Here is a 17,563-nt window from a genome sequence, read left to right as displayed (position 1 = left end):
ATGACCTTTATCTGGTCCTTCCTCAGACCCTTAGACTGGTTCTGGTGGAGACACAAATACATGAGGTTGTTTTGACGCCAGCTCTTGGAGTTGTGTGTCCATCCAAGGTCTTCAGGAAGGAGGATTCTTTCTACAGAAAAGTAGAACTGTTGTTTTTCCTCTTGCCTCCTCAGAGTCTCTCCTGACTTCATGCGAGTCAGGACGACCACTCTCATTACCTGCAAGTAATTCTATATTCAATAATTCCCCCGTAATAAAAAAAGTTCAAAGTTCAAAGTTCTTTATTTGCCATTTGTACATGAAACCAAAAAACGTCAAGGTACATTGGAATTCTTGTGCAGGGCTCTTTCGGAGTCACAGTTTAAGTCGTAGGACAGAAAAGATGAATCAAGAATAAGTGAACACTGTACACATTAGAAAAATAAACTGTAGTAAAAAATGTATAAATACAAAAAAAAAAAAAAAATGTATAAAATATAAAATATAGTATGTAGCCATACTATTGTACACTATACAGCGCTGTACAAGAGCAGAGGGTATTGTGAGATAGAGGAGTGGGTAGGGGGAGAGGGAGAATATTGCACATGAGAGGGAGAATATTGCACATGAAATTCTCAAGCAACTGAACATTGATCAGAGGAACTGCACATTATACAGGAGGGGATAAAAAGACATCGTCCTGTTTCACAGGTGATGATAGTGCAGGTCAGATATTGCACATGCACATGTAATTAAAGTGAGATAGTGTCTTTCACATTTTGCATTTTGCATAAGTTCAGTAGTTTTGTTTTGACATCAGTCTGACTGTGGCTGGGAAGAAGCTGTTGAAAAAGTGAGTCTTGCGAGTTTTGATACTGTCCGCTCTGCTGTGTCTGAGGTTGTACGCGCAGTGTTTGTGTCTGAGCAGAGGGTGAGCGGGATGGAGTGAGTCTCTGATGATTCCCTCTGCTCTTTTTCAACAGCGCTGCTCGTACATACAGTCCATGGAAGGAAGTTTTGTGCCTATAATCCTCTCCGCAGTCTTTATGACTCTTTGCAGAGCCTTCCTCTCTGCCTGTGTGGTGTTTCCATACCAGACAGTGATCCCTGCGGTGAGGATGCTCTCTATCAGTCCTCTGTAGGCCTGGGTGAGAGGGTGATGGTTCTGACCAGCTTTCCTGAGCAGCCTAATGAAATAAAGTCTTTTCTGGGCTTTTTTCACTGTGGCTGTGGTGTTACGAGTCCAGCTCAGGTCAGATGTTACCTGCAGTCCTAGGAATCTGTAGCTGTCTGCCCTCTCCACCTCAGTCCCGCTGATGAAAAGAGGCTGTAGAGGGGGAGGGTTCTTCCTGAAGTCCAGGCTTATTTCTTTCGTCTTGTCTGTGTTGAGGATGAGGTCATTCTCCTCTCCATAGACAGCGATGTTGTTGACCAGGGCCCTGTATCCTGACTCATCTCCCGCCTTGATGAGGCCCAGGATAGTGATGTCATCAGCATATTTGATGATGATGGTACTGTCCTGGGTGGAGACACAGTCATGTGTGTACAAGGTGAAGAGTTTGGGGCTGAGGCAGCAGCCCTGTGGAGCAGCTGACTGTGAGCTTAGCAGACACCCGCCCTCCCATCTTCACCACCTGTGGTCTTTCAGTCAGAAAGTCCAGAATCCAGTTGCAGGTGGGAGTAGGGACTCCAAGGTCTGCCAGCTTCTCAGTCAGCCTGCCTGAGCGGATGGTGTTAAATGCAGAGCTGTAGTCCAGGAAGAGCATCCTGGCATATGTCCTGCTGCTCTCCAGGTGCTGCAGGATGTAGTGAAGGGCTATTGCCACCGCGTCATCCACTGATCAGTTGGGGCGATAAGCAAACTGGAAGGGGTCGATAGTGTCCGGGACTATGTTGTTAATGTGGGTGAGGACGAGCTTTTCTAAGCACTTCATGGCAACTGGTGTTAGTGCCACTGGCCTGAAGTCGTTTAAGTTTGGTGTGTCAGGTCTTTTGGGGACTGGTATGATAGTGGACGTTTTGAAGATACGGGGGACAACAGCCTGGGATAATGACATGTTGAAGATGTCAGCATACACACCGGCTAGCTGTTCACCACAGGCCTTCAGTACTCTTGGAGGCACTCCATCAGGTCCCACCGCCTTGTGGGGGTTTACATTCTTTAGGGCCTTCGGTACCTGGGTGTGTGTGACCTGGAAGACAGTGTCCGTAGGGTTACAGATGGCTTTTGAGGGTGAGTCTGTGTTCAGCCTGTCGAATCTGGCATAAAAGGTGTTCAGGCTGTCTGGGAGAATAGTGTCCCTGGGGTCTGTTTTGGGTGTGGTCCTTCTGTAGTTTGTGACAGCCTGGATTCCCTGCCACATCCTTCATGTGTTATGGTTGAGGTGGTAGCCTCCAAGTTTTTGGGAGTAAGCCCTTTTTGCTGCCCTGATGGACCTCTGCAGCTCGTACCGGGCTCTCTTGTACTCCCCGTGACCTCCTGACTTGAAGGCCTCCTGCCTCGTCCTTATTTTCTGTTTTATGTCCCCATTGAGCCAGGGTTTTTGGTTGGGAAACATACGCACAGTCCTGGGGGGTGCACAGATGGACGTGAACCATCTGATGTAGTCGCTAACAGCCTCTGTGTATTCATGGAGGTCGTTTGTGGCCTCTTTGAAGGTGCTCCAGTCTGTGGCCTCTAAGCAGCCCTGCAGGCTAGCTTGTGCACTGTCAGTCCAGGTGTTAATGGTCCTGACTGTGACTGGTGTTGACTTGAGCCTTTTGTTATAGACTGGTTTTAGCCGGATCGCCAGGTGGTCAGATCTTCCAAAATGGGGTCGTGGTTCGGCTGAATAGGCGTCCTTAATGTTGCTGTAACAGTGATCCAGTGTTTTATTTCCCCTGGTGGGGAAGTTCACAAATTGGTGCAGTTTTGGCATTGTTTTTCGGAGATTACAGTGGTTGAAATCTCCTAAAATAATGAGAGCAGCGCCAGGATATGTATTTTCATGCTCATTGATCATGTCATGTAGCTCCCTCAGAGCAGCCTCCTCCTTGGCAGAGGGGGGGATGTACACAACACTCACAATAATGCACTGCAATTCTCTAGGCAGATAAAAAGGTCTTAACCTCAGGGTCAGGTATTCCACCGTTTCAGAACATGATTTGGAGATGATCTTACAGTCGGTACACCAGGATTGTTTGACAAGGGCGGCCGTTCCTCCTCCCCGGGTCTTGCCGCTGTCTGCTGCGCATCGGTCCATTCTGAAGGCTGTGTAGCCATCTAATGTTACTACCTCGTCAGGTGTCCTTTCTCCCAGCCATGTTTCACAGAAACACAGTATGGAGCAATCCTCTATGTCCTTCTGCATAGAAATCCGGACGTGAAGTTCATCCATCTTATTTTCCAGCGACTGGACATTCGCAAACAGTATGATCGGCAGGGTTAGCCTACCATTGCTAGCCAAGCGCCGAAGCCTGCGGTCTGCTCCTCCCCGTCTGGCTCGCCTCCGCTTCGGCCTGTTGTTCTCAAAAGAGCTCCCTGTCTGGGGGCGGCCTAGCGTCGAGTCCACATAGCATGTTGTTTCAGGGAAGGACTCCAGAACGTTCGGGTTGAAAAGTCCGAAATGACTGCGCTCTCTCAGTTGTAGTAGGGTCGCCCGATCATAAAAGTACTTTGCAGTGTGTGCCTTAACTCAGCATAAAAAAGTGATAGAGAGGAGAAGAAAAAGAATAACTGGACTCGGGAGAGCTCCGCAACGTCGCACTCTGTGGAGCGCCATCTAAACCTTATATACTTTTACTCATTCCAGACTCTTGGTAATTTTTCTACAACAAACTCCAGCAGCATTTGGAGGAGCTGCAGATGTTTCATGCTCTTTTTAGGAAGTCCTGTTAAAAGACCAGAACAGTAATCCACGGCAACTTTCCAGTACAGCAGTAACACAACACAGTTCCTACAGGTGTGCTCCTTGTGTTCACATATAACAAAAATTACTCTCATCTCACACCAGCAAAATAAGTCAGTTTGCTGGTTCTGAACCATTCTTCAGTGAGTTGGATCTCAAAAGGATTTCACTCAATCATAACCCACTCAATTTACCTAAAATTAGACAGGAAACTGATCGCTATGGTAGCTTGAATGGCCCAGATGGGATGTTTCCAGGTTTTTATTTTCTCTAGTTGCTGACACTGTAGCAAAAACAAAAGTTACTAGAAACATCACAGAAATACCCTGTGCTAAAATAAGACTCGTGATCAGTGTGTGGTTTCTTCTGAGCCTGTTTACCCGCTGCTATCCAAATAGGTTCAACATAACTGGTAGTATATTTAGTTAGGATAAGCTTTTTCCCAACTTGTTGTGGGTCCAGCTGCACAAACCACAAAACGCTGAGCAGCAGTTTTATTTAAGGTCAAACAATTCCCCACATGAAACTATTTTCTATCAACAAAGTTTATGAAAAGCAAAAAAAATAAATAAATAAATAAATAAAATAAAATAAACACGCGTGTTGAGGGAGCTTGAGGTTTGGAAAGCAGCACTTCCCAGAGCAGCACGAGGTGTCTCTGTATCTACATTTTTACTTTTCATTGGCAAAATGCCAGAAATTGTCATGATTGTTTGATGAGTTAAGACTGTAACAGCCCGCTCTGTCTGGATTTTGGGGTTAACACACATCAGCAGGAGATTCTGACCTGTGCATGCCCCGCATGGTGCAGACACAGTCACAGTTAAGTCAACAAAGAATGTGTGTGTACTGAACAAAGCTGGGTAATCAGCCCATGTGTTTCCCCTGCAGCTACTGGTCCTGGCTAACAATAAATGTTTTGAAGCCAGTCTGCTGTCCTCTGATGCCTTGTGATGTGAATAATGGCATTGCAACATCAAGAATAACTGCATAGTTTTATTCCTACACAAATGTCTTCATCAATGACTTGCATGAGTCAGTACAGTCCAAGTTAAAGACTAGATAACACAGCATGATTGGGCTGACATTTGCTGGAGGTAAAATCCAAAGAGCATTAAAATTCTGAATTAGAGAATTCAGTCAGCTCAGATAAAGTTAATTCAGTCACTAAGAAACCATCGTCATCTGAAAAGCCTGTAAAGACTGACTGTTCAATATTCAATTTTAAACACTAAATGCAACTAAACCCCTGAATATTTGATGTAAAGTCAAATGAAGTGTTCCTAAAATGGACTTCTTAATAACAGTTTAAAAAGGAAACATATGAGCCGACTCATATATGTGACTCACCGAAATGCAGTGCTAAGATCCCTTGCCTTTGTCTTTGAAAGAATTTTGCACTACCATTCTCCCTCCAGCTCCTAGATTCTGTTTTTCTTGCTTGAACATGCATTCACAGGCCCCTTCATTAAGTGCACCTGTTCAACCGCTCGTCAACATGAGTAACTAATCAGTCGACCACGTGGCGGCGACTCAGTGTGTGTCGGCCTGTGGACATGATCAAGACGACTTGTTGACGTTCAAACTGAACATGTGTGTGTTATGAGGATACAGTGAGTTCTTTCTATATATCATGAAATACGGTGTTGCGAAAGTTCAATTTGTACATGAACTAGTTCAAAGTTCAGTTCATACATTCATGGTTCTTTTTTCCCAATATGTTGCTGTGAACTATTACCCTCAGAATACTGACATTTTCCTATTGTTGCCACTCATTCAGTCCACACTCGTAGCCAGTTGCAGTTTTCACTCCTACAGTATAAAAACATGAGGAAAAACTTGCTTGAATGGTCTTTTTTAATGAGGATTTATTAAACTATCTGAGGGAGGAACCAGGCGGAGGTAGAAAACAAAGGATGTACCTCAAAGTGCAAAACATTTAAACATTATTTATCTTTTCATTAAGACACTTTTCAATGTTTTGTGAATGTATTTTTTCTGACTTGTTTGTCCCAATAAAAGTTCTAGAACTTGAGTCATAAAAGTGCAACATTCAGCCAAATGAATAAGTAAACAACAAAACAAAGAAAGACATGCAAACCATATGTCTGCATTTGGGAACTTTCTGAAAGCTGAGGGTTCCTTGTTCCTTAAAGGTCTCTGACAACATCCTGCAGAAGGTTTTCCATCTGCAGCTGGAGATGAAGACTACGGAGCCGCTGCTACTGGACGACATTATTAAGTTCTGGCTGGTAGAGGATCTGTTTTAGCCATCGTTGCCAAGTCTTTAGATTGTTTTTAGAGACATTTAGTTCACGTACCTTGGAAGGCTAGCCGGTTCTGCTGTTTGAGGTGTGCTGTTGACGTTGTTGATGTCCGGAGTTGCTTCTTGACACCTGACAGGGAAAGTTTACGGAAAAAGGCCAGATTTCTCCCTCCTGGATCATCACTGACCTTTTAAAAAATATATTTTAAGTGATCATATGAAGATGCTGTAGTGATCATTGAGGCAGAGGTGGTGCTGCTGCCTTCATTGGATTTTGCCTCCATGTTTCGCAATTTGATGTTGCATGCGCGATGCAGCTCCGTGGTGGCTGGTGTTGCCAGATGTGGTGTTTTTCACCTATATATTAAAGCCTGTTTAGGATGTGTTGTAGCCAGGATTTAGCCTGGAAGGCTCCATGGAAACCACATCCACAAACAGCAGAATGAGCGCGCTCACAATAACATTCATCAGGCAGAACTAGAGAACGTTCAGTTCACCCAAAATATGAACCAGTTCATGAATGATCGTTCAATGAACTGGTTCAGGCACAACACTGATGAAATAAATAATAAAACTAAGAAAGTCTATTTACATTACGTCAGTGGAAGTTTACTTAGTCTGAACGAGCATAGAACAACACAGAACGCTGTCTGGATGAAGAGACCAGATATACATTTACGTTATGAATATTTTGTGTTATTGAAATTAAATTTACCCTGTAATACCTGAAGATTATAATGTTATTCGGCTGGCCACAGTAAATAGTTGTATAATCCATTTGATAAATTAGTGTAAGAGAGTTAGCAGAAATATTGATGATCAGCTAAAGATTATTGACAAGGACTGGCTGTCTGTCAGGTAAATGCTGTGGTTCACATGATGGTTTCATTAGAAGAAAACGCAACATGGGCATTTGCAAAGCTTTGTAGGTTGTTGTTACTCCCAGGCCTGTTGTTAACCCTCATGTTGTTGTGGTTAAAGAACAGCTGAAGCATGTGGATGACAGATCTGTATATATTTGCTTTTTGCATGTTAATCTTTTTAACTAGAGCATGCGTTAACGTGTGTGTGTTTGTGTGTGTGTGTGTGTGTGTGTGGGAGTGGGTGAAAATCACCCGCTGGGATTTGGTGATTCCAAGAAAAAATGTGGCTCCTTAAACAGCTCAAGGTTTGGTGAGCCACATGGCTTGAGTTGGAAGCCCGAAGCTCTCCAGGAAGAGGTTTCACCTCCGACACAGTGCCACAGTCACAGTCTATGTTGAGTCAAAAATGAGTCCTATTACTTCTGTTAAAGACATAAATCCCATGGAGATGGTTTGATAACAGTAATATACACATTATTAGCTTTTTACATTTCAAAGATTTTATTTGTGTTTTTATGTCAACAATAGAAATCTGTTCACCATGTCACTGTTATCATTTGTGCTCACAGTTTTGGTTATTTGTTTTTCATTCATTGATTCAGTCGGTGTATCCATTATGCACTCCCCACAGCTCTCCACAAACCTGCCCTGCACCTTTCCTACTTGTTGCATTGATTGGAACATGCTTTCCTGGTTAACAGATGTTAATACACCAAAAACAATTAGCCTAGTCATGTTTGCAGCTTGGTTTTCTACAGATTTGTTCTTGCATAGTTGCTCGGGGAGCTGTCACATGGATTCCCACTTTTTATCCTTTGAATCTGAATCCTTGGAAACAAGAAAAAAGGCCTTTTATTACCAGTGCTACGAGACATGGAGAGGGATTTTTCTGCCTGTTGTGTTTTATTTAGTTGAGTTAACTTTGCCAGCTCAGCAGCCTGTGCCCCTAAGCTTATCGAGTTCATGCTTGTTACAGTTGCAGCCGCTTGTTTTTTTTTTTTTCTTTTGCTTCTTAGTCTGTAAGGCCACTAAGTGTTGTACAATCCAGTTATAATTTGGTATATTTAAGAAGCAAATATGGAAAACTTAAAGGAAGTGAATGTAAATCCAGAATCTTAGAATCTTCAGGTTTCTAAAACACCTAATTTAACAAAATTGGGAAAGTGGTAAAGAAAACCAGGTTGAAAGAGGACAGAAGAGATGGCATATTAGACTTGTCAGTCTGTGCCCAACTCAGTCAGAGAATCATCATGGAGCTCCAAAGGATATTTCTCAATGCACAATTGCAAACATTTTTTTGTCCTTTCAGCATCTACAATGCTCAATATTGTAAAGAGATTCAGATAGTCTTGGAAAAGCTCAGTGTGTAAAGGTCAAGGATGGAAACCACTGTTGAATGTGTGTGATCTTCAAGCCCTCAGGCGGCACCATGTGAGAAACGATCATGGCATCATTTTAATGCTGTGGGCTCGGAAGGATGCTGAGAAACTGCTGCAAAATGTGATTCTATGTCCCAAACAGAAGAAAAATATGCTCAGTGGGTTACTTATGAAAGGTGTTAAAGCCAGCGTTTGTAAAAATATGGGGGGAGGGGATTAGTGTTCCTTACAAAGATGACATGCATATGCATGAGGACACCACTGATGCAGAGGCATTTACTTATACAGATTTAAGTGACTTTGAACGTGGCTTGGTGTTGGTCTGAGTATTTCCTGGGATTTTCACCCACAACCATCTCTAGGGTTTCCAGATAATGGTCTGAAGAAGAGAAAATATTCAGTGAGCAGCAGTTGTCTGGACCAGAATGTCTCACTGATGTCAGAGGTCAGAGGAGAATGGGCAGACTGGTTGGAGATGATAGAAAGACAACAGTGAGTGAAGTATTGCAGCAGATGGACTACAGCAGCAGAAGACCACACCGGGTTCCTCCTGCCAGCTAAGAACAGGAAACTGAGGCTACAATTCACACACACTCACCAACACTGGACAATAGAAGATGGAGAAACGTCGCTGGTCTGATGAGTCTCCATTTCAGCTCCACATTCAGATGCTGGGCTCAGAATTTGGTGGATAAATAAATAAAGGTAGACTAGAAGATGCTCCTGAAAAGTTTAATGTGATGCCCGCCCTTCTTCAGACAAGACTTTGGTGGAAACCTCATGATAGCATGGATCCATCCTGCCTTGGTGTAATAGTGCAGGGCAGTGATCCTCAGTCCAGGTCCTCAGGACCCACTGCCCCACATGTTTTAGAGGTAACCCTCCTGTAACACACCTGAATGAAATCAATGGCTTGTTAACAGGAAAAAACTTGATTCATTCATTAATCTGAATCAGGTGTGTGGGAGTAGGAACACATGTAAAACATGCAGGGCAAGGGGTTTTTAGGACCTGGATTGAGAGACATTTGTGAAGGGGATATATTTGGGCACAATTTAGACCCCTTAGTACCAACGTGGTCTGGTTTAACCAGCACAGCCTACCTGAGTATTGTTGCTGACCATGTCCATCCCTTTATGACCACAGTGTAGCATCTTCTGATGCTACTTCCAGCAGGATAATGCACCATGTCACAAAGCTCAGATCATCTCCACCTGCTTTCTAGAACATGACGATGAGTTCACTGGACTCCAACGGCCTCCACAGCCACCAGATCTCAGTCCAGTAGAGCAGCTTTGGGATGTGGTGGAACGGGAGATTCTCATCATGGATGCAGCCGACAAACCTGCAGCAACTGTGTGATGCTGTCATGTCAATATGACATATATAGCCCATTGCTATGCATGATCTGTGATTAAAGTTTATTTCAATTCAACTCAACTTTATTTGTGCAGCACATATTCACATTAAAGTCGTCTCTAGGCAGTTTTTTCTCATTTGATGCAACTGATTGTAGTCCAGTTATAATCCAATTAAAACAAATCCATTGTGTGATCCTTATTAATCCAATAACTGTGTATACATACACCAATTCATAAAATATAATGTCAATGTAGCCAATAGAGATTATTAGACTGACCTATTGCATGACAAAATAAAAAAATGTAAATTCAGCTGGTTGCAGCTGGTTCTGTATTAAGATGTTAAATTAAGCAGATTTACGGTTCCATCTATTTTCTATGAGTTTCATGGTTAAATTTTTTTCCATAGAAAAGATGGATGCTATAAACGGTGGTCATTTTCAATCATTAAAGGCTTGTTTTTCTGGTCTGTACCACTTTCACTACTTCTGGCTCAAAACTCGGGAAAGGAACTGTAGAACTTGTGTGAACTCCTTTGGCCAGTTTGGAGTCCTTAGCTCATCTTAGCATAACTTCTGTCACACAGACATTTTTACTATCTATCTATTCCTGGATTTCATCAGACCAACACAATATTTAGCATTTGTTCTTTTAAAGTGTATTTTATTATTATAATTAAAATAAAAAATAAACAAATAAATAAATAAATAATAATAATAATAATAATAATTATTATTATTATTATTATTATTTTGGATAAAACAAAGTCTTGGGATAACTTGTGGATATTTAATTAATACATTCAATTTTTAATGAAGAAAACAGTTTTCTTGGACCTCACTGTTAAAAAATTTTCTTTCTCTCTATATCTTTCTTTCCTAATTCTTTTATTATCCACTTACCTGCCCTCTGTTTTTCTTCCTCATCTGTTTTTTCATTTCTCCATCTTTCCAGTGACTGGAAAGCCCTTTTTCGTTGTATCTAGTTTCTCCCACCGCTGGATATTTGGCTGGAAGGGCTGCCGATTCTACGGCTGGGCTGGCTTCTTCTTTGGCTGCGGGAGCCTCATCACCATGACCGTGGTGAGCCTGGACCGGTACCTCAAGATCTGCCATATCCGATACGGTGCGTCCAAAACTTCCTAGGCAAAGTTTCCTAAACATTTTAATTTAGCAAGTTCTTAAATTGATACAGAGTGTTGCACAGACTGTCAGGAAACTGAAAAAAATCTTTGGCCAATAATTTGCAACAAGTCTGTTTTGACTTTCTGGTACAAAACAAGGGTGACCAGATTTGAGTTGGTGAAAAAGAGGACACACGCACACACACACACACACACACACACACACACACACACACACACACACACACACACACACACACACACACACACACACACACACAAAAAAAAAAACCTCATGTCTTTACGTTGAACCGATGTGAGCTTCTAGCTCCGTGTTCTGCACGTCATGCACTGAGCTTCCTGTGCATCACCACCAAGATGAAAATAGATGACATTTTTTCTGTAGTTTGCAAATTTACATTTAAATTGTGAGAAACTGGACACCCATATTCAAAACTCCTGCACAGCTTCCTCGCTAAGTCATCAAAGCCATCAGTCCAAAAACCTGAACCTTGTTTTCAGTTTGTCTTATTAAGGTGTTTCTGTAAAACTACGGGGGAAGTGAGGAGGTTTGAATTGCCTCGCTTTGCTCACGCGAGCAGAGCCCATCCAAGTCTTTGATGAAGGATAGTGACTCACGATTTGGCTCAATCACCAAGTTCCTCCGGCCTGTCTGTGCTGTCCTGGCTGAGGCTCCCTCATCTCTCTCTCCTGGTGCTCGGTGTCTGAGAGAGTAAATGACAATAATAAACGAGTGCAGGGAGAGAAACACAACTTCTGGCCAATTGTAACAATTACCACTTAAATTAGGTGCTAAATGTTCATTCCTAAACTCACCTTGATTATCTCAAGATCTCCTGAGTTACAGTATGTTCTTGTTGTAAAAGGATGATTTCTCAAGATAACAAAAAAATGTGACTTTTCACATGAATCCAAGCTTGATCATCTTCAGATAATAAAAAGTAAATAGTTGCAGGAATGGTCGCTCTCATCTGTTTACAGTCAACAGTCAAGAAACGATCGGTGTTTGTAATAGTGTCATTCATTTCAGACTTTATCAAGAAGAAATGGTTAAAGAAATTTCCCCTTTAAAACAAACAAGTTCACCGCAAAATTTCAAGAAGCATCAAATGGTAGTCAGACAAACAAAATGATCCCTGTTTTTTGTTTGTTTTAATTGTCAGGTCCTGATTTGAAGATTTTACTACGTTAAATAAGCATACATATACAGAAAGAGCTTTCTGTCCATGTCCTGCATCCTTTACGTACATGTTTCAGTCCATTGTCAGAGAGCTTGTCGGACATGTTACAGCTAAAGTAACAAAGAAGAAGCTGTGATGTATTTAATGTCCACCACCACCTACTGAAGAGCTCTTTTTATGAGAACGTGCATTGTCTCTTAAACTTTCTCATAACCATGTTTGATGCTGAAACTGTATCAGAAGTTAAATCTGAACTCTGCACTGCCCTCTAGTGGAGGTGTTGCCTAATAACCATGCTAACATAAAGGACGTATTGAGTAGTTTTGGCAGTGACAGTTGACAATATTTTAAATCGACTTACTAGTTTACAAAGATAAAAGAACATAAATGAGGCTTTACAGCTGCTCAGGACAGGGTAGTTTGGGGTTGGATTTTGAGAGTTTTGACAGAGTTTGTACTAAAACATGTGGTTTTTTTTTTGTCTCAACTTAAGCTTTTGTATCCTTTATCCATTTTTTTCCCAACTACAGGCACATGGCTGAAACGTCATCACACCTTCATATGTCTGGCCTTTGTATGGTTGTATGCAGCCTTCTGGGCCACTATGCCCCTGGTCGGCTGGGGGAACTATGCTCCGGAGCCCTTTGGGACATCCTGCACTCTAGACTGGTGGCTTGCACAGGCCTCTGTGTCGGGCCAGAGCTTTGTCATGGTCATCATGTGCTTCTGTCTTGTCCTCCCTGCTGGGATCATTGTCTTCTCTTACGTCATGATTATCTTCAAGGTCAAGTCTTCTTCTAAGGAGATTTCACACTACGATGCTCGCATCAAAAACAGCCACACCCTTGAGATGAAACTCACAAAGGTGAGCTATATATTGGAGGTTCTAATGCAGAGAGTATGATGGAATCTTATCTGAATATTTCTTTCTATCATCTTTCAGGTGGCAATGCTGATCTGTGCAGGCTTCTTGATAGCCTGGATTCCTTATGCAGTGGTATCAGTGGTGTCAGCGTTCGGTGAGCCAGACTCAGTCCCCATCCCTGTGTCTGTTGTACCTACATTGCTGGCCAAGTCCTCAGCGATGTACAACCCCATCATTTACCAGCTTGTGGACCTGAAAAACTCGTGCTCATCCTGCTGTCTTAGAGCCATGAAGAAACGAAAGCATTTTAGAAAGTCAAGGTAAATCCATTCATTACATGTCCACACATGTATCCATGATCACGAGGGCAGCCATTTCATTCAGAACCTACAATTCAATCCTGGACTTTAATCTTGCTCAAGGACATCTTGACATGATGACAATGCAGACAACAATGGCAACACTGAAAGCAGCTTTGATCACATCTTGATGTTTCTTACATAACACAGTATGGCTTTACTTGATGTCTGGAGCCTTGTCTCAGCATCTAAGCCTCTAACAAAAGGAAAGTTTGACAAAGGACTGCGCATATCTTTTTAATCTGTTGTTATTATTTAGGTTGTTATATTTTCAGTATACATTTAGTTTAACTGAGATAAAAAACTACAAAACTCTGCATTTAATTAAAAATTATAAAAAGGATGTACTATTTCGGGGGAGCATCTCACAATGAAAAAGCTCGGGGTCATGACTGCATCAGTAACAGCGTTGTCTCTGTCTAGTCTCTGGAATGCTTTGACATTGGGAAAACTTGATGAGAACTAGGAGTACTACAATTTAAGAGTAATTCTTTTCATTATGAAGAACATTAATGTAAAACCATCTGTTCAGGCTTGAAAGGCCAGTAGAGTGGTCGTCTTGTAGGCTGAAGGTTGCCGGTTCGATCCTTGGCCTGTCGAGCTCATGTCGAGGTGTGGCTAATGGTTAGCGCTTTGCAGCTTGCTCAATCAGTGTGTGAATGAAAGGGTGAATGTGGTGTATATTGTAAAGTGCTTTGGGTAAAAGCGCTATATAAATACCATTTACCATATTTGTAGCATAATTTAACAAAAAAATACCACAAGAGATGCTTTATACTGCATTACACTGACGTCTCCTCAGGTCTGCAAGCTTACAGTTGGTGCTTTCACACAGACGCGTTCTGACCAGTTTAACCAGAACAAAAGTGGAAGTACTTTACTCCATAGACGTAATCATTGAAGAGAAGTGGCAGATCAAATTGGTTATGCGCTAACTTTGGTCCTGTATGTGCCTTCTGTCTTCATTTGTGAAAGAAAGCTGGACATGAAACATCACATCCAGCTTCTATTCAGCTTTCCTTTTATTCACAGTATTCCTTCTTCTTTTCTAAAGCGTACTGATTACTTGGTCTGGTATTTGGGTGAACCCAGCCCTTTGTCCACTGATGATGTTGTGGTTCAAGAAGAAGTACCACTATTTTTTTTTACTTTCTGGATGTGTTGACTGGTTCTGAAATAGGCACAGAGCCCTGCTGGTGTAAAAGACCTTTATCTAAAAAGGTGGTGTACTATACACTTACTGTGTTGCTGTGTAGGTTTAATCATTAATAGCTACAGTTATGTTTTTCTATACTTTTTGCTGGTTCATTTTATTCTCAGTTGATGATTGTCAGCTTTGTTTTCTCACAGAGGCTGTTGGATGTTTTCTGTTTCTTTACAAGTGTAGCTGGTCTGATTCAGTTGTTGCTGTTTCTTTCTATCTTTTGTATCTTTATCTCATTTTCTTATCTTCACTTTCTCCTTCTAGCTTCTCTCCACACTCCTCCTTTCCTATTTTTCCTGTCGTCAGGTCCAGCATTGACGTGTAACTCAGCAATAATCAAAATAATGTTCAATACTTAAATATCAGGGGTCTTACATCAACAAAGCTTCATTTCCTTTAAACACGGTAGCCAGACCATCACTCTGCTTGTTATGATTCTAGACAAGAAAAAGTTAAATACATAAATTAAAGGCAGATGCAGCTGGTCATAGACATGAAACACCACATCCAGCTTAAAAAAAGAGCATGTTACTGGTATCCACTTTAAAAAGGAGCACACCTCTTTCTAAACATTAAATTCCTCCATGAAAACTCAATTTTCTTTATCTAAACTGTGTCTAGCAGGAAAAAGCTTCAGCCTCAGCAACCCTGAACTGGATTCAACAGGTAAAGAAACTGGATGGACGAATTGATGAAATCCCCTAAAACCAATCTCCATTAAAGCTGCCAAAGTGATTTCAGGCCTAATTGTAAATTACCTCCACTGACCCATGAAAAAATACATGGCAGTGTTAAAATATAGGCTCAGAAACTGCCCAACATTTACATTTTGCTTCTGCAGTTTTCTGATGCCACACAGCTCCTCTCATCCCGTCCTGGTACTGACATCCTCATTTTTTCTATGTGATGACATGGACTGTTAACCCTTTTAGCTACGTAATTAGGACCATTTCTTTTTAAGGAGGCGCATAAGTTCAGATGATTTGGGTTCAAACCCGACACATGAAGCTTCTCCTCAGTCTGTTTTTCCACTTCCACCACATTTTCTACTTTGCTTTAAGGTTATATTTATAAAGATACATAGTTAGAATTAATGGACATGATTAGATTTCATATTAAAAACACTTTGTTAATGGTAGAAACATTTGCAGTGTTTTTGGTCACAGAACCGTGGTCTGAAAATATATTATCATCTCATAATTTTGAAGCCTACATTGTGAACGTACTGCAGTATGTATTTAAGTGTACATAAATTACCGGGCTAAAACTACTTGCTAATAAAATTAACCTCTGCCTGTCCACCCAGCCTCATACTTCCTTCCTTCTCAATCTTTAACCAGGAACAACTTTAAACAACGCTGCCGATGTATTTCTTTTTTCAGTCATTTTTTAGGTCATAGTCTGACACTTTCTAATAATGACTAATGATTAACCCCTTAGTCTGTCACAATGATAAAGACTGAGCAAACAAGGGCGAGACAGGTTGTGTCCTGGGTGTTTAACTTATTAAAGCATTATAGATCTGATGAGCTTTACATCAAAGTGTTATATTTTTCTAATTTTGCGTTTTCAGTGTCAAAGACCAGAAATATTTTGCTGATGGTGTTTCCTCCCACTTCCATGTTCCTGCAGGTTCTACACCATCTCTGGCTCAGTGAAGGATACAGCACCAGCCAAAGAGGCTCACATTGAGATGTGAGACAGACATCTGAGACAATTTTACATTCGTACCTCTCTTGCTTTGGAGAGTTTTGCCTTTTCCCTCTGTGCCCTACACTTAACCAATCACACGCTGCCTGCCTACATGATCAACAGCTCACCTTTGCTGCTGGTTCCTGAGTCTTGAGACCTGGTTTTACCCCCACGCTGGACATCTATGTGTTTCCTGCAGCTTTCTGTCTCTTCATATGTGGAAACTCATCCCAGTTGCAAGGTTTTCCTCGATCTGTGGAGTTACTTTGGAGTGTTGTGCAAATACTGACTTTTTTTTTTTTAGTATTGCAAAAATAATGTCTGGCGTTGCCATGAAACACAAACATGTTACCCAAAAGACGATGGCATGAATCAAATTTAAACACCGAAGAGGTTCACAGCCAAAGTCACATCTTGAGCTATTTTCCTAAATGCAGTTTTTGCTAAAAGTGTAAAATGCTAGAAAGATGTCAAAGTGAATACATTTCCAGTTGTGTTTCTTTAGCTGAGCTGCAAATAAAAACACACAGACAGGCGGGAACCAGTCACTTCAATTTCAGGTGTTAATGTCAAGCTCCAAGTTGTGTTTTCTGCTGTTTGTATAGACTGCTATCTTATGAACTCTTAACACCTGTATAGCTTGTATACAGTATATAATCAATATTTCAAGGCACTGGATCAGCTTGTCTGATTAGCTGATAAATGACAGGGCAATGTTAGACCATTTTAATCAATAAGGCATAGGCTGTGGCCTTCCATGGAGATCATTTTGCAACATTTTTGAAGGTTGATTGAAGTAAACAGTTTAAGGCTTAGCATTTTACAAGAAAACACAGGATAAGGTGCACTTTACTTTCAAACCCATTATGAATGCACTGATGACAGCTTGTTGCAGAGGAGCCGGCAGTACTGAATTAAAGAAAACATCTGAAATACCTCCTACCTACATTTATGGAAAAGGACTGTTACGGCTTACCCCCTTATATTGGGTTGTAACAAGGACACAGGAACCACTATGATTAATTCAGGGACAAATTTTAAATGTATTTATTTTTTGCTGTTTTGTCTTTTTCATTTTCAGCAGAAGCTACAAAAAACAACATTTATTTTAATTCTGCATGAAAGATGTATGCGTACGTTCTGACTTGGTAAGATTTATAAATATGACGAAAGCAGACAGAGTTTAGTTTTGTTATAGCATGAAGAGTGGAAGCACAGGGGAGCCGGTAGCTAGCTGTGAAAAATAGGCTTTGCACCAATTTTGTGAGACTTTGTAGCCTGCTGGTATAATCCATATCGTTGAATGTGGCATGTTGAGCAAGAGTTGCCTAGACTGCATTTTGTAGATGGATTATGTTACCTTGAACCTTTAGTTTCAAACCA

At 41.4% G+C, this 17,563-nt stretch overlaps 1 protein-coding gene across 1 annotated transcript in view; it reads left to right on the top strand.

The window, feature by feature from the left end:
* Positions 1-17,137, top strand: part of opn5 (opsin 5) — a 61,773-nt gene extending 44,636 nt beyond the window's left edge. Inside the window, exons 4-7 of the mRNA XM_041975870.1 lie at positions 10,690-10,860; positions 12,591-12,925; positions 13,004-13,245; positions 16,121-17,137. Coding sequence (XP_041831804.1) covers positions 10,690-10,860; positions 12,591-12,925; positions 13,004-13,245; positions 16,121-16,187 — 815 coding nt within the window. The 3' untranslated portion in view covers positions 16,188-17,137. The remainder of the gene's footprint in view (positions 1-10,689; positions 10,861-12,590; positions 12,926-13,003; positions 13,246-16,120) is intronic.
* The last annotated feature ends 426 nt before the right edge of the window (positions 17,138-17,563 follow it).

This window comes from Melanotaenia boesemani, chromosome 22, assembly GCF_017639745.1.
Source record: "Melanotaenia boesemani isolate fMelBoe1 chromosome 22, fMelBoe1.pri, whole genome shotgun sequence".
NCBI classification, from domain to species: domain Eukaryota; kingdom Metazoa; phylum Chordata; class Actinopteri; order Atheriniformes; family Melanotaeniidae; genus Melanotaenia; species Melanotaenia boesemani.
This window is presented reverse-complemented; position numbering and strand designations above follow the sequence as displayed.